Source organism: Macaca mulatta, chromosome 6 (assembly GCF_049350105.2).
Source record: "Macaca mulatta isolate MMU2019108-1 chromosome 6, T2T-MMU8v2.0, whole genome shotgun sequence".
Taxonomy (NCBI): domain Eukaryota; kingdom Metazoa; phylum Chordata; class Mammalia; order Primates; family Cercopithecidae; genus Macaca; species Macaca mulatta.
In genome coordinates, this window is record NC_133411.1 from 147,568,272 (window position 1) to 147,590,364 (window position 22,093).

Genomic DNA, 22,093 nt, shown 5'->3' on the forward strand with positions numbered 1-22,093 from the left:
CAAAGCTCACTGCAGCCTCCAACTCCTGGGCTCAAGAGAGTCTCCTGCCTGAGCCTTCTGAGTAGCTACAACTTACATGTGTGCACCACCACACCTGGCTAAGTTTTTAATTCTTTATATGTTTTTCTTTTTTCCTTCTCCTCCTTGTAAATTGTAAATGTTTATTTTGTAGAGATGAGGTTTTGCTATGTTGCCCAGGCTGGTCTTGAGCTCCTGGTCTCAAACAAGCCTTCCCCCTCAACCTTCCTAAGTGCTGGAATTACAGGTGTGAGTCACCGAGCCCAGCTGAGTTTGCAATTTTATTTATTTGTTTTGAGACAAGATCTTGCTCTGTTGCCCATGCTGGAGCGCAGTGGCATGATCTCGGCTCGCTGCAGCCTCAATCTCCCAGACTCAAGTGATCCTCCCACCTCAGCCTCCTTAGTAGCTGGGACGACAGGTGCACACCACTACACCCACCTAATTTTTGTATTTTTTGTAGAGGTGGGGGTTCACTATGTTGCCCAGGTTGGTCTCCAACTCCTGGATTCAAGCAATCCACCCTCCTTGGCCTCCCAAAGTGCTGATATTACAGGCATGAGCCACCATGTCCCCCCGAGTTTGCAATATCAAATGGGGTAGCTGGGGAAGGCCTGGATGAGAGGGTGATGATTATTAAGTCAAGACCTGCCAAGATGAGGGAGTGAGCGAAGAGGATGTCAGGGTACAAGGGCAGCACTCTAGGCAGAGGGAGGCAGAGAGCAAAGGCTGGCGTGGGATTGTAGGTAAAGTGTGGAGCAGGAAGGGAGGCCAGGGTGGTTGGAGCTGGGTGAGCAGGAGGGAGGGAAGGAGGAGAGGAGGTCAGAAGACAAGGGCTATAGCCCCTGTAGGCCATTGCAGGGACTTGGTTCATTCACTGGGTGAAGAAGAAGCCAGGCCAGGGTTTAGAGCAGAGAAGATACAAGCTCTGCCTTCCTTTTAACAGGATGGCTGGGGCTGCTGTATGGAGAACAGCCAGGAGAAAGGCCAGGTTAGGAGTGGGGAGACCAGTCACAAGGCCATTGCAGGAACAAAAGTGAGACCCGATGATGACCAGAGCAACAGCACAGGAGTTGGTGATATGGGGACACTGGCTTCAAATGTTTGAAATCAGTAATAACCTAGAGGCTGGGTGCGTTGGCTTACACCTGTAATCCCAGCACTTTGGGAGGCCGAGGTAGGCAAATCACGAGGTCAGGAGTTTGAGACCAGCTTGGTCCACATGGCAAAATCCCGTCTCTACTAAAAATGAACACATTAGCTGGGCATAGTGGCGGGTGCCTGTAATCCCAGCTACCTGGGAGGCTGAGGCAGGAGAATTGCTGGAACCCAGGAGGTGGAGGTTGCAGTGAGCCGAGATTGTGCCATTGCACTCCAGACTGGGTGATAGAGTGAGACTGTCTCAAAAAACAGAAACAAACAAAAAAGATCCTCTCACCTTGGCTTCTGAAAACACTGGGATTCCAGGTGGGAGCCACTGCACCCGGCCACACCCCTCTCGCCTGGTTTTTATAATCCCAGAAGGCGGTTTGGGTAAGTGTGGCTTTTGTTTTTTCTGTGACTATAAAGGATTATTATCACATGGATTTGTTTATTGCCTCTGAAGGGCTGGGGCAATGTTCAGGTCGTCTCTTGTTCTCTTGTCTTTCTTCTTCTCCCTGTTTCCTTCTCCCTCTTCCTCTGTAATCTTAGTTGGCCATCATGTAAAACCGAAGAGAGTTTTATGCTTCCTAGTCCTACTATTTAGAGTGGATGAGTGGAATGTTTTTGATTTCTGTCTCTCAGAAAAACAACAGCTAAATTAAGGTCTTTGTTACTTGTGTAACTCTCAACTGCTTTTCCTCTCACTGTGAGTCAGCACCCCCACTTTCTAAGACTGAGAAGTCGATACTGCTTCCCAGGGAAAAGGAAAACACACCCAACATGGGCCTGTGGATTTCCCACCACTTCAAACTTCTCTTCTATTTAACTTGCATGGTAATTTGCATATATCTACATATGTTATGCAATCAGCCTGTTCTCCTTTTACATTTAAGCCTAAAATAATTTTGCGTTTCTGATGTTTTCCTTCTCTACTGCCTTCTTTATTTCTTTCTGGACCTGCAAAAGGAATTGATGGAAGGCCAACGGTGTGGACACACTACACACAGCATGGGGGAAAGGAAGGTTGGGGAACAGGATGATGAGATTGTCTCTGGGGTTCATTCACCGTTCACCAAATATTTATTGAGCACCTACTATGTGCTAGGCCCTGTGTCAGTTGCTGGGAGTACAGCGATGAGCAAATGGGTCACAGTTCTTACTCACATGGAGCTTACACTCTGGTGAGAAAAATAGTAAGCATAAATAAAAAGTTAGCTTCTGATATTCACAAATGATACAAAGAATACATAGTGACTGGAAGATTGGTAGCTTATAGAAGGTCTCTCTGGAGAAGGGACCTTTGGGCTGAGGCCTGAATGATAAGAAGGGGACAGCCACGGGGGGATTTGGTGGAACCCTGTTCCAGACAGCAGGAACAGCGAGTGAGGACACCTGAAACAAGAACGAACTTGGAGGGTTTGAGGAGCAGAAAGGAGGTGTATCATTTAGAATGTTTTTAGTAGAAAGAGAAGTCCCAATTCAAAATGGCACAAACAAGAAGGAATTTTATTGCCTTCACATAAAGAAGCCTGGGGGCCATGGGGACAGGATTCTAAGGTTGGTTAGTTTAGCAAATCAACATTATCAAGGACCAGGTTACGTCCTTCTTTCTGCTCAGCCATTCTCTTGGGCTGGCTTCCTTCCAGACACCAAGATGGCTGCCAAAGCTCCAATCTCCTACTACATCCTCATCTCCATGCAGTGTCCAAAGGCAGAGAGAATAGTGCAAACTCGCTCCTTTTCAGAACAAGGCAAGCCTTCCCACAACCCTGCACAGATTGCTCTTCACATCTCATGGCATAGGAAAATTACACAACATGCCTGGTTTAGGAATCTAAACCTGTCATTAGCAAAGGGAATGGAATTACTGAGACTGGTTTAGAGCTGAGCAAGGGAGAGACCTAGCTTCTGTGGAACTTTACTGAAGAACCAGTGCTCTCCATTTCTGACAAAAACAAGGCTTCTGTGAGCAGAGTGCAGTGGCGTGTGCCAATAATCCCAGCTACTCAGGAAGCTGAAGCAGGAGGATTGCTTGAGCCCAGGAGTTCAAGGTCAGGAAAATGGTAAGCATGGAAAAAAAAAAAAAAAGAAAGAAAACACAAACCCTCATTCAACACTGTACTGGAGGTCCTAACTACTGAAATAAGGTAAGAAAAAGAAATAAAAGATGTATATGTAAGATAAATAAATAAATTTAAAACCCAGTCTTCTGGAAGCAAAATTAAGCTTCATTAAGCAAAGAAATGGGAAAGGGCTACGTATGAGTAGGTGATCAGGAGTATCAGCCACAGGAGGTCAGTGTGGCCAGAGCATGGGTGTAAGAGGAGGTTAGAGGTGGAACTGAGGGAAGGCAGAACTTGCTTTAGCATCTTTGAATGCAGTCTTTCGAACTGCATAAATCCCCAAGGGCCTTATCCTTGCACCAGGAACCCCCTCCAGCATCCCCCGCTCTCTAGGGCCCACCCCAACTCTGGAAGAGGAGCCATGGAAAGACTGCCCAGCTCAGGCAACAGACACCGACTTTAATACCAACTGATGACACTGGGTGTCACCTTTCCTTCCTTCAGTCTCAGTTTCGTTATCCATAAAAATGATGCAATAACATTTGCCCTGTTGGCCATTCAGGGAGTTGTAAGAATCAAGTGAGAGCATATCTGCATGTCCCTTGATGTGCCATGATTATTATTATTGCTATGGTTGTCATTCACCTTACATGAAAAACAAAAGGATTTTAAGTTTTGAGTAGTCACATACTCCAGCTCCCGGGAAGGCACATTTATCATTTTGGAAAGCTGTGTGCTCTGAGGGAGTAAGGAAGGCAGCCTTGGCCTTGGGCACCCTTGGGCCCTTTGTTCCCCAGACCTTTTCTCAGCACCCCCTGTCCCCCCACCCCCACCCTACCAGCAGCCTTCTGCTTCACATCAGAGATGTCCTTGGAAACAAGCTCAGCTGATGTTCAATAAAATGTAGGCTAAAGCTGGCTGAGTTATTATCCTTTTTTCTTGATAAAAAGAGTGGATGTATTTTCATTACTGGCAGAGTGCTTTTAGCTAGGGTGGACAATTAAGCCCTGGAAATGCAGCAATCCATTTCACACTGAGAGAAGATTTGAGGATGACTGTTACCAAAAATCCAGGAGGAGCTAAAATCATGGCCACTGTGCCCAACAATAAAAAGCCATGGACATTTGGAGGCAGCCCACAGGGATCTGCCCCTCCGCGGAATGTCGCTGTTGCTGGTGTGGAATGAAAGCTGCGTCCCCTGATGCTTCTCCGCTGACCTCCAGACCCTGCTTAGCCATCCTCTTCCTCATTCTCACCTCTCTTGGGCAGGCAGGCAGGGAGGAGCACCCTGTTATTGGCAGCAGCTTCTACCAAACTTTGCCTTTTAGGTTCAGGCACCCTTCTCGGTTTTCTTCATGATCTCCTTGATCATCTCCTTCACCTCTGGAGACACATTCTATCTCCAAAGAATTGGACCTCTAGACCAAGAGAATTGTCCATTCCAAAGCTACTAGATCAATGACAAAGCTCTCCTGTAGGGAACAATGACCCTCCTGCCTCCTCTCTCCTTCCATTCTTTCTTTCTCTTTTATTCATTTACTTCTTTTTAAAATGGTGGCCCAGGCATGGTGGCTCACACCTGTTATCCCAGCACTTTGAGAGGACGAGGTGGGTGGATCACTTGAGGTCAGGAGTTCAAGACCAACCAGGCCAACATGGTGAAACCCCCTCTCTACTAAAAATACAAAAAGTTAGCCAGGCATGGTGGCTAATCCCACCTACTTGGGAGGCTGAGGCAGGAGAATCGCTTGAACCCAGGAGGCAGAAGTTGCAGTGAGCCAAGATCACACCACTGCATTCCAGCCTGGGTAACAGAGTTTCTAAATAAATAAATAAATAATAAAATGGTGCATTAGCAGCTCTAATTTCCAGCTCCTAGAGGTAAAGGTGAGATGATCACCCTTCACTCTCCCTGTCCAACCTAACCCAAGCTAGGGGAAGAGGTGGGGTTTTTTTGTTTTGTTGAGAGGGTCTTGCTCTGTCACCCAGGCTGGAGTGTGGTGACACGATCTCAGCTCACTGCCACCTCTGTTTCCCGGGCTCAAGTGATCCACCCACCTTAGCCGGCTGAGTAGCTGGGACCACAGGCATGTGCTGGCACACCCGGCTAATTTTTGTATTTTTGGTAGAGATGGGATTTCACCATGTTGCCCAGGCTGGTCTCGAACTCCTGGACTCAAGCTATCCATCCACCTCGGCCTACCAAAAGGCTGGGATTACAGGCATGAGCCACTGTGCAGGGCAGGGGAAGAGTCTTAAGGGACAGATTCTTGGAAGCAACACAATTTGCAGGTGATGTGGCTTATCTGGCTACACATCTCATCTGCCTCTCCTTACCTTTTTTTTTTTTTTTTTTTTTAAAAGACAGCGTCTTGCACAGTTGCTTAGGCTGGAGTGCCATGGAGCAGTCTTGGCTCACTGCAGCCTCAACTTCCCGGGCTCAAGCCATCCTCCTACTTCAGCCCCCTGAGTACCTGGGACCACAGGTGCATGACACCATGCCCAGCTAATTTTTTTGTATTTTTTGTAGAGCTAGGTCTTGCCATTTTGCCTAGGCTGGTGTTGAACTCCTGGGCTCAAGCAATGAGCCTGCCTCGACCTCTCAGAGTGTTGGGATTACAGGCATGAGCCACCATGCCCAGCCTCTTCCTCCCCTTATTCTAAGAGCAACTGGGGGGCAGGGATAGTCCCCCACCTCCCCATCTCTGCATCTCCTGCAGTCAGTACAGTGCCTAGGACAGAGTCAGTCCAGATGCTTGATGAATGAAAGGAAGAATGAATGAAGGAGTGAACAAAAACCATTTCTGTGTTAGTTCCTTTCTCACAGCTTTGTCTCTTTGTTCTGAAAAACACCCACAGCTCTTCCCATCATAATGTAGAAAGTAGAAATTACTTCAGAGATGTAGGGACTGAGTGACATCAGTGGAGTGATAGCAATCTGCTACATTATTACTATTTTTTATTTAAACCACTTAAGCTCTAGTTTCCCTCCTGTTTACTGTTAGAAATGATTCCAAATCAGTTGTGAACCTTCTCCTGCCTTGAGGGAGTAAGACGAGAAGGCTGAGGTGGTTGTCCAAGCTTATTATCTTCTCCATTACTCAGCCATGTTCCCCTGAGCTTTCTCATGATTTTATTTTAATGCAGTAATTTGTATTAAGCGAGTCTCCAGCTCAGCCAGGCCAAAGAGAGAGGTGGGGGAACCAGGGAGAAACTGGTGGAAAACTAAGTACCCTGAAGGTTCATGATGATCTGACCATGACTTTAATATGAATCAAATTTGCTCCAACCTACTTTCCCACAGTCAGCATTTCTGCTAGAAATAATTTGTAATTATCAAACTCCAATTAGGCCAGAAGACTCCTTGTAAAAGACTTTGATGTGATTAGGGAAAGGCTTGAAAATATAATTTGCATGGTTCTAGCCCTCTCTGCCAATGACATTCCTGGAGAAGGCACCTTGTCCCTCTTGGCAAGAAAAATTCCAAGGACAGACAGGAGCTAGGGGCCAGACTTCAGGGTCACTGGGGCTGCTGCTCCAAGCCTGGCCCAAGAAGATGCTTTCCTGGAATAATGAGCCTGAGAGATTCCTCATCTCAGCATTCAAGAGCTGAGAGTCAGTGAGTGGCCCAGAGAGGGACAGAGCTAGATGCACGCTGACCAGCAGCTGTGCCCCGCACTTTGATGAAGGCTCTTTGGTAACTGCCCAGCATCAGTATGGGTCACTCCCAGGGAAGTCCTGGTCTTGCCCTTGGTGAGAAATGATGACAACGCCTTTCACCCCTTCTCACATCTTAACTTTTCAGCTCCGTAGCAGCTGGGCCACGGCAATGCAACAGTAATGCAAAGGTACTGAAAAATAACCAAAAAGGTCGAAAGAAATTAGCAAAAACCTAAATAAATGGAATGATACCCTGTGTTCATGGAGGACAATATTGTTAAGATGGCAATACTCCCAGAATCGATCTACAGATTCAACACAATTCCTATCAAAATCCCAGCTTCTGGCCGGGTGCGGTGGCTCATGCCTGTAAACCAGCACTTTGAGAGGCTGAGGTGAGTGGATCACTTAAGGTCAGGAGTTCGAGACCAGCCTGGCCAACATGGTGAAACCCCGTCTCAACTAAAACATACAAAAATTAGCTGGGAGTGGTGGTACACGTCTGTAATCCCAGCTACTTGGGAGGCTGAGGCACAAGAATCACTTGAACCCAGGAGGCAGAGGTTGCAGTGAGCCGAGATCGCACCACTGCACTTCAGCCTGGGCTACAGAGTGAGACTCCATCTCAAAAAACAAACAAATAAACAAAAAACAGTTTGCTTGCAATAAGGAAAAAATCAAAAAGTCAAATAAATGGAAAATCAACAACTTTTGTTAGATCCATCAGAGAGCTGAAGTCACAGAACAAAATGCCTCCCTAAAAACGAGACAGATGGATACGGATCAGTTTACCTGAAACAGAAGCTGTTTCAGCCAGGAGCCAGTGGGAATGAAGTGCTACAACATGGAGGACCCTTAAAAACATCACAGTGAGTGGAGGAAGCCAGAAAAAAGACTACCTAGTGCTTGATTTTATCCGTAGGAAACGTCCGGAATAGGCAAATCCATAAAGACAGTAGATTAGTGGTTGTCAGAGCTGGCGGGTGACTGGCAATGGGTACAAGGTTTCTTTCTGGGATGATGAAAACGTTCTGGAATTAGATAGTGATGATGGTTGCACAATTTGTGAATATGTTAAAAACCACTGAATTGTACATTTTAAAACAGTGAATATTAGCCAGGCGCGGTGGCTCAAGCCTGTAATCCCAGCACTTTGGGAGGCCGAGACGGGCGGATCACGAGGTCAGGAGATCGAGACCATCCTGGCTAACCCGGTGAAACCCCGTCTCTACTAAAAAATACCAAAAAAAAAACTAGCCGGGCGAGGTGGCAGGCGCCTGTAGTCCCAGCTACTCGGGAGGCTGAGGCAGGAGAATGGTGTGAACCCAGGAGGCGGAGCTTGCAGTGAGCTGAGATCCGGCCACTGCACTCCAGCCTGGGCAACAGAGTGAGACTCCGTCTCAAAAAAAAAAAAACAAAAAAAACAAAAAACCAGTGAATATTATGGTATGTGAATTATATCTCAATTAAGAAACAAATGTTAAGTAAAGATAATTTGGGATGGGAAGTCAAAATTTCCCTTCAAATTCAGTTTGCAGATCATTTTCAGGACCTGGAGCCTCTTCTACTGACTCATGAGTCAGTAGTAGTCAGAACCCAGCCTCTGACTACCCTGTTCCCCTGTGTTTTGCTGACTTGAGAAGAGGAAGTCTGGGAAATGGAACAAACAGAGCCAGGAGTAGCCTGAAGAAAAGGAGCCAGGACTGGGAAATGCTTGAAACAGACTTCAGAGCTTTGTGATGCTGGCCGAGGGCTCTGCAGGAGGCCTTACTGCTGCAGCCTGCCGCCGCCTCCTCCGTGAAGTCTCCCTGCCTTTTTCTTCCCATGAGGCACTTTATCTGGCATACATCATTTTCACCCAGAGACCTCACACTGGATCCTTGACTGCCTTGTTGCCTTGCAGGTTCTCTGACTGTTCCACAAAGAGCTATTCTACTTGGAGATATGTGTCCCCTCCACAATGACATCACAACCTCTTCCAGGATGGGATGCCTGTCTTGGACTCACAGACCCCCTTAATGCAGGAAAAAACTTGGGGCATCACCTGGCCCCCTCTTCCAAATTTAAATATAGCCCAATTATGAGACACTTGGGTTGATTCGAGTCTCCCAGCCTCCTGGGGTCATCCTTCCCTCTGCGTTAAGCTAGATGGACACACTTTGCCCCCTATCCCCATGTACGATGGAAAACTCATGTCCTGAAACCTGTGCCTTTGAGGGTTCTTGAGGGGTGGAAGTGTGTGATTTTGTTGTTGTTAAGAGATGTGGCTCTCACTCTGTTGCCCAGGCTGGAGTGCAACAAATATTTTTAGGCATGATCACGGCACATTATAGCCTGGAACTTCTGGGCTCAAGTAATCCTCCTGCCTCGGCCTCCTAAGTAGCTGAGACAACAGGCATGTGCCTCCGGGCCCGGCTAGAAGTGTGTAATGTGTAAGGAAATGGCTTTGGAACCTGGGTTCACATCCTAGCTCTGCCATTTACCTTGGACAAGTTATTTAACTTCTTTGTGTCTCTGTTTCCTTATCTATAAAATGGGGATAATAATACTTCATCCCGTTTTGTTGTTGTTGTTGTTGTTTGTTTGTTTTTGAGATGGAGTCTTGCTTTGTTGCCCAGGCTGGAGTGCAGTGGCACAATCTCTGCTCACCACAACCTCCGCCTCCCAGGTTCAAGCAATTCTTCTGCCTCAGCCTCCCAAGTAGCTGGGACTACAGGCACGCGCCACCATTCCTGGCTAATTTTTGTATTTTTAGTAGAGACAGGGTTTCATTATGTTGGTCAGGCTGGTCTTGAACTCCTGGCCTCGTGATCTGCCCGTCTCGGTCCCCCAAAGTGTTGGGATTACAGGTGTGAGCCACCGTGCCCGGCCTACTTCCTCCTTTGTAAGATTGGAATGAGGATTAAATGAATTACCAGTAATATAGGAACATAAAGCATTTAGAACTGTATTTGCCATTCCATAAGTTCTATAAAAATATTTGACCTTATTTCCTGTTTCTGCTGAATTCTCAACTTACTGTGTGTCTTGCCCTTTTCTCCTCTCCTACTGCCTCCATCTCCCCACTCCAAAGCATCCCTCATTCAAGGCCATGTGTGGCTGACTTTTGCTAACAGCTTTGAGGGGAACAGAAGGGGCCACATAACACACAGCTCAGCCAGCAACTTAAAATTGCATCTTGGACATCGCTGTTCCTGAAAGCCCCTAGTCGTTCCTGCCACAAGGCATCTCTCAGCCACTGCCCATCTTCTCTTCTCTAATGCCAGCTTGCTGCCTTGCTGCGCTCGCTCACTTTCCTCCTTCTCACATCTCCTCTCTCTTTCCCCCAGCCCCTCACCCCGGAAACTCTGCTCTCTCTCCAAGCAAGCCTCACTGTAGCCCATCTAAGCCCTGCAACAGGGGAAAAGGGGAATGGGGAGTGGCAGGGAGATCAATCTTTAGCATCTAAAGAGGCCTTGCAGGTAGTTTCTAGTAAAGATGCTTCTTTCACTATCAGGACTCAAGGAGACAGGAGAGGCCCAGGACGAGAAGAGACACTCCTACCATTCCCAGACAGACAGAAGTTTCCATCACCCCATGGAAAGCACTGCACAGCCTGCTAGGTGCAGTGGGTCACACCTGTGATCCCAGCACTTTGGGAGGCCAAGGTGGGAGGATCACCTGAGAGCAAGAGTTTGAGACCAGCCTGGGCCACAGTGAGACCTTGTCTCTAATATATATATATATATGTTATATGTAAAACATATATATGTCATATATAATATATTTTATATATAATATATGTTATATATTTTATATAATATATATGTTTTATATATTATATATGCTATATATTATATACAAAATATATATTATATATAACACATATAAAACATATCTAACATATATAAAACATATTTTATATCTAACATATATAAAACATATTTTATATCTAACATATAAAACATATATTTTAAATATAACATATATAAAACATAAATAACATATATAAAACATATTTTATATATAACATATATATAACAAATAAAAGCACTGCACACCCAAGAAAAGCACCACAAAGCCCATGCTGGACAAAGGACCAGCCAGAAAGCTGCTTAAGTAAACCAGCCTCCTCCTGCTGCTCACCCTGCATTATCTGTTACTAGGCCCAGATGATTGGGGAGTTATTGTTTTGAGGGAGGGTCAGAGGTGATATTTTAGCCCATTAAGCCCGCTGCTTTCCAAGGCCTGATTTTCCTCAGGCACCACATCAAACTTGTTCTCTAGCTGCCAAAGATGGCAGGATTTCAGCTGAAGGTAATTTATGTTAATTTTTCCCCTTTCTGGTCCATTAAGTTTTGTGATGTTAATATATCTTTTTTGGGCCTCTTCAAAGGGTGCTGCTGGGTGGCCTGGGTGTGGGGGCCACCTGCTGGCATGACATCTGGGACCCTGTGTCTCCCTTCCTCTGCTGCCCGGGGACTCTCCATTGCTGAGGGCCTTGTTGGGAGGCTGCTCTGGCCAGCAGCTTTGGGAGGGCAAAGACCTTCCCTGAGCAGGTATTTTTCAGAGTTCTTTCCTTACTATCCCTGTTCCAAGCTCAGTTTTTCAGGGATATACTGAAAGAAGCCTAAGGTGCGGTGCAGTGCAGTCAACTAAGCAACACATATTTTGGAAGTGTCAATTAAGTGCCAAGCTACTGTCTTGGGAAATTTTGGGGATTCAAAACTGAATAAAACATAGTCCCTGTCCTTTTTTCTTTTTCTTTTTCTTTTTTGAGATGGAGTCTTACTCTGTCACCCAGGCTGGAGTGCAGTGGCATGATGCCGGCTCATTGCAGCCTCAACCTCCTGGGCTCAAGTGATCCTCCCACCTCAGCCTCCAGAGTACCTGGGACCACAGGCATGCACCATCATGTCAGACTAATTTTTTATTTTTTTGTAGAGATGTGGTCTCCCTATGTTCCCCAGGTGGTCTCAAACTTCTGAGCCCAAGCAGTCCTCCCACCTCAGCCTCCCAAAGAGCTGGGAATACAGGTGTAAGCCACTGTGCCTGGCCAGTCCCTGTCCTTAAGGTGCTTTCCATCTAGTCGGGATCTTGGGGAGATGTTAGGTGTACCCAAGTATAGTCAATTCTGTTATAAGGTGACATGTGTGCACCTAAAAAATCACCGAGCTGTGCAAAATCCCTCAGGGCTTATGGGAAAAAATGGGTCACAACACTGAAAACTTCATCAGTGACACACTGAAAACTAGCCAGGCGCAGTGGCTCACGCCTGTAATCCCAGAACTTTGGGAGGCAGATCACCTGAGGTCAGGAGTTTGAGACCAGCCTGGCCAACATGTAGAAACCCTGTCTCTACTAAAAACACAAAAAAATTTAGCCAGATGTGGTGGTGGGCGCATGTAATCCCAGCTACTTGGGAGGCTGAGGCAGGAGAATCATTTGAACCCGGGAGGTGGACGTTGCAGTAAGCCAAGATAGCGCCATTGCACTACAGCCTGAGCAACAGGGTGAGACTCTGTCTCAAAACAACAACAAAAACAACAACAAACAACAGCAACAAAAATAATAGCAGAGCTTTACAAATGTTAAGTCATTAAGAAAAACATAGAGGCCTGGCACAGTGGCTCACAACTGTAATCTCAACACTTTGGGAGTCCAAGGCGGGCAGATCTCTTGAGGTCAGGAGTTCAAGACCAGCCTGGCCAACATGGTGAAACCCCATCTCTATTAAAAACACAAAAAGTAGCTGGGCGTGGTGGCGCGTGCCTGTAATCCCAGTTACTCAGGAGGCTGAGGCAGGAGAATCACTTGAACCCAAGAGGCGGAGGTTGCGGTGAGCCGAGGTTGCACCACTGCACTCCAGCCTGGGCGACAGAGCAAGACTCTGTCTTTAAAAAAAAAAAAAAAAGAAAGAAAAGAAAAACATAAATACTGTAGTAAATATGGCACTTTCCCTTGAAAAAGACCTGAAGTTTGCTTGTGGAAGTAGGTATCAGAAAAGTTGCAGCTTGCGAGTTATTGTGAAGCAGTGGAGGGAGTTATCTGAAACGTAGGGGGAAGTTAACACCACATGCAGATGTGTTATGCGTGGTGTTTGTCCAGGTTTTATGTATTCCTCTGTGTGGGCTGGTTCAGCCGGTTGTGGTTTTCTGCACTTACCAGAAGCAAACATGAAATTTGCATTTTTCTTGGAGAGGCTGAGGCGAGTGGATCACTTGAGGTCAGGAGTTCGAAATCCATCTGGCCAACATGGTGAAACTGAGTCTCTACTAAAAATACAAAAATTAGCCCGGCATGGTGGCACATGCCTGTAATCCCAGCTACTCAAGAGACTGAGACACGAAAATCGCTTGAACCCAGGAGGCGAAGGTTGCAGTGAGCTGAGAGATTGCGCCACTGCACTCCAGTCTGGGAAACCGAGAGAGACTCTGTCTCAAAAAAAAAAAAAAGAAATTTGCATTTTTGCTCAACTTGCTCCCTGATATATCAATCACTTTGGAACAAATTCACATTTTCAAAACAAGCCTTACAGAAGCATAAGACACAGTATATACACCAAATTCTATAATATAGACTTGCAACAGGATAATTTATTAAGGAGACTCAAAGAGATAGAAGAGGCCCAGTGAGGGACAGAGACACCCCTACGGTTGCCAGATATTTGTTCCCTTTTCATTTTTTTCCTCTTCTCCATTCCAAGAGGGTAGCTAAGTCTTAAGTAATTATTTGCCTCAGAGGCATTTGCAGAACCATTCATTTAATCAATCAATAACCATTCACTGAGTCCCTCCTGTGTGCCAGGTGGTATTCTGGACACAAGAGGATAGTGCAATGAACAAAACCACAAAGATTCTGTCTTCATGGAGCAAGGGTTGTAGTGGGAGAGACAGAAAATAAACAAATGAATATATTATGCAATGTTAGGCAGTAAGAAGTACTACTAAAAAATACAGAGCAGGCCGGGTACAGTGGCTCACACCTATAATCCTAGCACTTTGGGAGGCCAAGATGGGAGGATCACTTGAGCCCATGAGTTGGGGACCAGCCTGGGCAACATGGTGAAACCCTTTCTCTACAAAAATACAAAAAGTTAACTGGGTGTGGTGGAGTATGCCTGTAATCCCAGCTACTTGGGAGGCTGAGGTGGAAGGATTCCTATATGGAGAGAGAGAGAGAGACAGGGAGAGACAAAGAGAGAGACAAAGAGAAAGAACAGACAACATAACTAGAGAGCGACTGGGAGTGGAGGGAGAGGACGTGACTCCTTTTCAGGGAGGGGACATTTGAGCAGAGATCTAAATGAAGTGAGAGAGTGGGCCATGTGATTATTTAAGGGAAGAGTGTTCACAGTAAAGAGAACAGCAAGTGCAAAGGCCCTGAGGAAGAAGCAAGCTTGGTATATTCAAGAGATGTCGGCTGGGCGCAGTGGCTCAAGCCTGTAAATCTCAGCACTATCGGAGGCCAAGACAGGTGGATCACTTGAGGTCAGGAGTTCGAGACCAGCCTGGCCAACATGGCGAAACCCCATCTCTACTAAAAATGCAAAAATTATCCAGGCATGGTTGCACATACCTGAGGTCCCAGCTACTTGGGAGGCTAAGGCACGAGAATTGCTTGAACCCGGAAGGTGGAGGTTGTAGTGAGCCAAGATCACACCACTGTACTCCAGCCTGAGCAACAGAGTGTTATTCTGTCCCAAATTAAAAAAAAAAAGAGAGAGAGAGATGTCAAGGAAGCCAGTGACTCAAAGTGAGTGAGAGGCAGAGAGAGCAATAGGAAATGAGATAGGAGGCATAGCAGGGGCCTGGTTACATAATGTGTGTAGATTATGGTCAGGTCTGAATTTTTTTCTAAGTGTAATGGGAGGTCATTGGAGCATTTTGAGTAGGTGAGAGACAGGATCTGACTGAAATATTAGAGGGCTCACTCTAGATCAGTTCTGTCCAATAGAACTCTGGCAATGATGAAAATGCCCTGTGTCTCCTCTGCCCAGTATGGTAGCCACTGGCCATGTGTGGCTATTTGTATTTCTTTTAGAGATGAGTTCTTGCTGTGTTGCCCAGGTTGGCCTCAAACTCCTGAACTCCAGCATTTGCCCCACCTAGTAACTGGGATTATAGGCATGAGCCACTGCACCTGGCTGGATGTTTGGCTATTGAGCACTTGAAATGGTGCAAGTATGACTTTGGAAATGAAATTTTAATTAATATAAATGTATGTTTAAATAGCCAGCTAGCCAGTGCTGTTCTAGATGTTGTGCAGAAAATCGACTGAAAGGGAGAAAGAATGGAAGCAGGGGCACTTGTCCTTTAGGTTGCCCGCTTGAGTATCTTCCAAGTTTTTGTTTGTTTGTTTGTTTTGTTTTTGAGTCAGAGTCTCACTCTGTCACCCAGGCTGGATTGCAATGGCGTGGTCTCGGCTCACTGCAACTTTCACCTTCCGGGTTCAAGAGATTCTCCTGCCTCAGTCTCCCAAGTAGCTGGGATTACAGGCACGTGCCACCGCCCCTGGCTAATTTTGTTTGTTTGTTTTTTGAGACGGAGTCTTGCTGTGTCGCCCAGGCTGGAGTGCAGTGGTGCCATCTCGGCTCACTGCAAGCTCCGCCTCCCGGGTTCATGCCATTCTCCTGCCCTAGCCTCCCGAGTACCTGGGACTATAGGCGCCTGCCACCACGCTCAGCTAATTTTTTTTTTTTTTTTGTATTTTTAGTAGAGACGGGGTCACCATGTTAGCCAGGCTAGTCTTGATCTCCTGACCTCGTGATCTGCCCACCTCGGCCTTCCCAAGGTGCTGGGATTATAGGTGTTAGCCACTGCACCTGGCCGTATCTTCCAAGTGTTCTAAAAAAAAAAAAAAAAAAATGAAAGCAGGAAGACTAGTTAGGACTACAAGAATCCAAATAACAGACAATGGGGGCTTTGACTGAGATGATAGCACTGGAGATGGTGAGAAATGATTAGATTCTGGATATATTTTAAAGGTTAGACGCGGCAAGCTAATGGATTGAATTTTTTTTTCTTTTTTAGAGACAGGGTCTTGCTCTGTCACCCAGGCTGGAGTGCAGTGGCATTATCACGGCTCACTATAGCCTCAATTTCTTGGGCTCAAGTGATCCTCCCACCTCAGCTTCCTGAGTAACTGGGATTACAGGCACGCATTATCATGCCCAGGTAGTTTTTTAATTTTTTGTAGAGATGGGGAGTCTCTCTATGTTGCCCAGGCTGGTCTTGAACTCCTGGGCTCAAGTGATCCATTTTCCTCGGCCTCCCAAATTACAGATGTGAGCCACCGTGCACAGCTGGATTGAATATTATTATAGTGTATAAAAGAGAGAAAGGAATTGAAAATGAAGAAGTTTTTGGCTTGCAACTGAGTGAGTGGTGGTTTCATTTCTTGTAATGAGCGATAATGGAGAATGAGCTGAAAGCTTCCATTTTGCATTGCTCCCCCTACCCCTAGTCCCAAGCTCACTGATGAGATTGTACCAGAGTCCTACAGCGGACAGGGAGAGAGGAGGGTGCCCTGGAGGGCAGCCAGATTGGGAAGATATCTGAAGTCAGGGGTCTTTTGAGCTGGGCAAAACTGAACCCCCTTCCTTGACAGTGCCTCTCAGCAAGCGCAAAGAGAGGCTGGACTCCCACAAACCCGCTGCTTCAAGTTTGGCTCCAAAACAGCAGAGCTTCCTGATCTGAAGGAACCAGTGGGTTGGGGTGACAGATGTGTCAGTGGTGTCCTATGTGGCTGAAGAGTGGAAGGGCCTCCATGACATTGCCTGAGGCTCTGAGCTTCATGAGTTTGGCAAGACAGCTGGGCGCCCGTGCTCTGTCAGCCTCAAGAGAGTTGATCTCGGCTCACTGCAACCTCTGCCTCCCGAATTCAAGTGATTCTCCAGACTCAGCCTCCCAAGTAGCTGGGATTACAGGCACCCACCATCATGCCTGGCTAATTTTTGTATTTTTGTGGAGATGGGGTTTCGCCACATTGGCCAGACTGGTCTTGAACTCCTGACCTCAGGTGATCCACCCACCTCGGCTTCCCAAAGTGCTGGAATTCCAGGAGTGAGCCACTGCGCCCGGCTGAGAATAGGTATTTGGAGTCATCTTTAAGTGAATTCAAAGAAAAAGAAGTGTAGGTACTTGAAAAGCGTTGTGGATGGGATGATGTTTAGACTTGATGACAAGGGGTTGATGATTCGGGGGCAGAGTTAGTGAGTGCTTCTATGGCATAGACTAGATTCTGTGTCCAACGAAGTTCAGAGCTTCTTCTGGGACCTTCTCAAGGGGTATAACAAATTTCTTTCATTCAGGTTATTCTATAAACATGTTAGAAATAATCTTTAACCTTCTGTGTGGGCATCACACACTGAAGGATGTCTATGTCAAGGCAAAGACAATAAATACCTCTCTCTAGCAGCAGGTAAAATAGAGAATGTGGAAAATCTGGGTTTGAATCCCAGGTCCCTCCCATACTACCTGTGTGATTTGGGACAATCACTTCAGTTAATTAATTACTTCTTTCTGAGCCTCAGTTTACTCATTCATAAAATGGGACCTCACAGGTTTGCAATGAGAACTAAATAATATATTAAAATATCATCAGCAGCACCTGACACATAGTAAGAGCTCAGTAAATGCTAATTTGCTTCCCTATGGAATTGAACAAAGCTGCTCCTAGTGGCTTTGGCCCAGAACCTTCTTGGATATGCTGCCCCATATCTCCTCTGGTTTTGACCTGGATTCTCCACTGCTTGCTCGCATTCCTTCATGGCTTTTTCTCCCCTGCATTAATTCTAAGCACCTGCTTGTTATTAAAGTAAAATCCTCTCTTTGCCTAGTCCCTTGAGAACTGAAAAAGCACCTGTAAATAGAAGGTGTGCCCCCTATGACACAGCACTATTGGCATTTTGCTCTCTCTTTTTTTTTTTTTTTTGAGACAAAGTCTGGCTCTGTCACCCAGGCTGGAGTGCAGTGGCGCGATATCGGCTCACTGCAACCTCCACCTTCCCGGGTTCACACCATTCTCCTGCCTCAGCCTCCCGAGTAGCTGGGACTACAGGCGCCGCCATCACGCCCGGCTAATTTTTTTGCATTTTTAGTAGAGACGTTTCACTGTGTTCGTCAGGATGGTCTCCATCTCCTGACCCTGTGATCTGCCCCCCTCAGCCTCCCAAAGTGCTGGGATTACAGGCGTGAGCCACCGCGCCCGGCCTCTTTTTTTTTTTTTTTTTGACACAGAGTTTCACTCTTGTTGCCAGGCTGGAGTACAATGGCGCAATCTCGCGCTCACCACATCCTCCACCTCCCGGGTTCAAGCAATTCTCCTCCCTCAGCTTCCCGAGTAGCTGGGATTACAGGTGCCTGCCACCAAGCCTGGCTAATTTTTTGTATTTTTTTAGTATAGACAGGGCTTCCCATGTTGGGCAGGCTGGCCTTGAACACCTGACCTCAGGTGATCCGCCTGCCTCGGCGTCCCAAGGAGCTGGGATTACAGGCGTAAGCCGCCACCCCCTGCCTGGCATTTTGCTCTTGAAAGGTTAATAATGGTCAGGGCTGTACCTTTAGAAAACTCGGCCAGCAGCGCTCACCAGAAATAATTGCAAGAGCAGGGAGGCACGGAGGTGGGGTGAGAGGATGTGGGGTGGGTATGGAAGAAGGCCTGCAGAGCAGGACAGTGAGCCTCTGTAGGGAGAATGGTGTATTCCAGGGGGGAAAAATGACAGGCCATTGGAAGCCCCTGGCCATGAGAGGTAGCAGGGTTTTGGCTTCAACCTGGCCACTTTCCCAGACCGCATTCTTATTGCTGATCCCTTGCTGGTCAGCAAGAGCCCCTGAGAGGACTTGCTGTGATAATTCGGTACCCGATCATGCTTCAGTTGCAATTTATTTAAAGTTGACAATAGGGTTCCTGTCTTTTACAAGCAGATTCCCTGCCCTTGAATCTCTGCAGGCTGGATTTTTTGCCTTGATGAAAAAGTAGTTAAATTTCACACTCATTATAGTACCTGGCATCTGACATCCTCCAGAGACTTTATAAAGACTAATGAAATGAAACCCTCAGCGCTATTGTAAACAGGGAAGAGGAGAGAGCAGACTCATATCCTCTCTCTGCAGGAAACAAAGAGCTAAATCTGCCTCATATCCACCCCACCAGTGGACCCATTTTTTTTAGGCTAATCTTCAAAGGGCTACTAACTGGTTGTCAGACAGGTCATGGCTCAGAGCACCTTTGGAGAGTGGGATCTGCCTGAAAAATGGGTCGATAAGGCACCAGCATACAGGTCTGCGCTGCTGGAGATGAGGCCTCCAGACCCAGGGATTCTGTTCCACCTTTTTTCACTCAGCATCAGACATCAACTGGTCAGGGAAGCTGTGCTGATCTTTGCCAGTGTCTCCAGGAATTGAAGTGTGTGGGCGTGTCTGCGCTGTGAAGAGAAGGCGAGTGCAGAATTTGAGGTGTGGTTTAAATGAGGAAAAGTACGACAGTATGATTCCCTCCCCCAACCCAGTTAGTGCCTTCACCCCATCCTTTATTGGGTCTGTAGTGGGAAAGACGGAGTTTATAGTCAAACAGACCTGAGTGCAAATTGTCCTGTCATTTGCCTGAAAACTTAATTTCTCCAAGTTTCAGTTTCCACATCTGTACAATGGGGATAATAATACTGTTATGATTACCTATGGTTGTGTAACAATCTCAAACTTAGTGGCCTTAGGGGAAAAAAAAAAAAACAAAACAGGCTGGGTGCAGTGGCTCATGCCCATAATCCCCACACCTTGGGAGGCCAAGGCGGGAGGATTGCTTGAGGCCAGGAGTTTGAGACCAGCCTGGGCAATATGGGGAGACCCCGTCTCTACAAAAAATAAAAAATAAAAAAACCAATTTATTGTGCTCACAGATTCTATGGGTCAGTAATTTGGACGAGGTACAATGGCAGTTCCTGAAACCCCTAGTTCATGATGTCTGGGGCTTTAGCTGGCATAGCTGAAAAGGTGGGTGTCTTTAATGGCCAGAATTATCTGGAGGCTTTTTCATTTACATGTCTGGTGCTTGGGCTAGGATGACTTGAAACTGGGCTCAATTGGGACTGCCAACCAAAGCATCTCTATATGGCCTCTGCACACGGCTGGGCTTCCTCAAAGCATGGTAACCTTTGGGACTTCTTACATGGTGACTTCAGGTTCCAAGAGTGAGTGTCCCAGCCAACAAGGCAGGAACTTCATGGCCTTTTGTACCCTGGCCTTGGGAGTCACATAATATCATTTCCACCATCTTCTACGGGAGAAGACGTCACCAACCTGTACAGATTCAAAGAAAGAGGACATAGAATTGGTCCCCACTTGATGAGAGAAGGGTAAAAAAATCTGAAACCATGTTTTATTTTTATGTATGTATTTATTTTTGAGACAGAGTCTGGCTCTGCCACCGAGGCTGGAGTGTAGTCATGTGATCTCGACTCACTGCAACCTCTGCCTCCCGGGTTCAAGTGATTCTCCTGCCTCAACCTCCTGAGTAGCTGGGATTACAGATGCCTGCCACCATGCCCGGCTAATTTTTCATATTTTTAGTAGAGATGGGGTTTCACCATGTTGGCCAGGCTGGTCTCAAACTCCTGACCTCAAGTGATCTGCCCACCTTGGACTCCCAAAGTGCCGGGATTACAGGCGCGAGCTACCGTGCCTGGCCTGAAGCCATATTTTAAAACTACCACCAAGCCAGGAGCAGTGGCTCCTATATTATAATGCCTATAATCTCAGCACTTTGGGAGGCTGAGTTGGGCAGATTGCTTGAGCCTAGGAGTTTAAGACCAGGCTGGGCAACATGGCGAAACCCCATCTCTACAAAAAAATACAAAAAGTAGCCAATTGTGATAGCTTACACCTGTGGTCCCAGCTATTTGGGAGGCTGAAGTGGGAGGATCATTTGAGCCCAGGAGGCCAAGGCTGCAGGGATCCATGATTGTGCCATTGCACTCCAGCCTGGGCAACAGACTGAGATCCTGTCTCAAAAAAATAAGAAATACAAAAAAGACCGAGTGTGGTGGTGGTGGCTCATGCCTGTAATCCCCCGTAATCCCAGCACTTTGGTAGGCTGAGGCAGGGGAATCACTTGAGGCCAGGAGTTCAAGACCAGCCTGGGCAACAAAGTGAGACTCCATCTCTACAAAAAAAAAAAAAGAAAAGAAAAAAAAGAATAAAACTGTCCTCAATTCCTTCTTCCTTCACTTGGTTCTTGTGAAGAATAAGAGAAACAACAATCTTATACATAAAAGGGGTTCAGTAAATATTATTCTGAATCCTCCCAACTCCTTCAGGCCTTTCAGAGCAATTTGTGCTCACTCCAAAGGAGCAGAACACAATCACCGATGCCCAAAATAACTAAAACTAGTTCTTGCTTTTCTGCCTTATCTTCTACCCTGAATTATCATAAAGTCTGGAGAAACGATCCCCTTAATGCCAAATCTTAGGGTGGTGACTTGGGGCACGTAGGTGGTTTAATATCCCTTGAGAATTTTCACAGCTGCTTCTCAGGATAGAAAATTAAAATGAAAAGGCGAAGCCAAAGTCTAGAGCTTGAACTCCCTGCTGGGAGACTCCAGTCCTGTGATTCGGTTCTAAGCATGCCAAGCCCTGTGCTACAGCACGAAGACAGCTCTGCATTGAGTGTGTATTTCATCATGACCTCTGAGGACGCCACCCTGGGAAGTGTAAAGCTCCAGTGGAAAAGCAGTCCCAAAGAGGCAAAGCGACTGAATCAGAGCAGGGCAAGAAAGCTGCCAAGTTTGGACCCCACTCAGAGAACACAAATTCCGGGTTTAAAATCCAACTCCAACGTTTTTGGGGTCCAAGTTCCATTTACTCTTGGCAAGCTCACTTCTTTTGTTCACAGAGAGAGTAGAAACTTTAAGGGGCTCCGAGAAAGACCTCTCACATCGAATCACTCTCACAAAGCCACAGGGAACTGGGGAGTGTAAATGAATCAGGAAATTATGGCTTCTTTTTTTCCTTTGAATTGTATAAGGGAACATAAATTAAGGAGAAAAACTGCCAAGAGAAAGAAAAGTATGCAGTGTTTCAGCCAACTTCGAGCTTTGAAAGCAGCTTCAGAATCATGCTGTAACACTTTCTGTTGGGCCTACCAAGAAATGCTGGTGAGCAGGTGAACAAAGGGATTGGTAGGAGGTAAGCAGCAAGGCCCTGCATATTGAAGGGAAGGGCATATGGTAAAGG

General features: G+C 46.5%; 1 protein-coding gene across 4 annotated transcripts in view; it reads left to right on the plus strand.

Moving 5' to 3' along the window:
* Positions 1-22,093, plus strand: part of LOC144329505 (uncharacterized) — a 111,873-nt gene that overhangs the window by 86,448 nt on the left and 3,332 nt on the right. The window contains exon 4 of one of the 4 annotated variants that reach the window (XM_077937102.1): positions 20,044-20,217. The exons of 2 other annotated variants lie outside the window; for them this stretch is intronic. In XM_077937102.1, the coding sequence (XP_077793228.1) occupies positions 20,044-20,056 (13 nt within the window). In that variant the 3' untranslated portion in view covers positions 20,057-20,217. Of the gene's footprint in view, positions 1-20,043; positions 20,218-22,003; positions 22,046-22,093 lie in introns of those variants that run through there. One more of the 4 variants, XR_013394849.1, reaches the window with a different exon arrangement.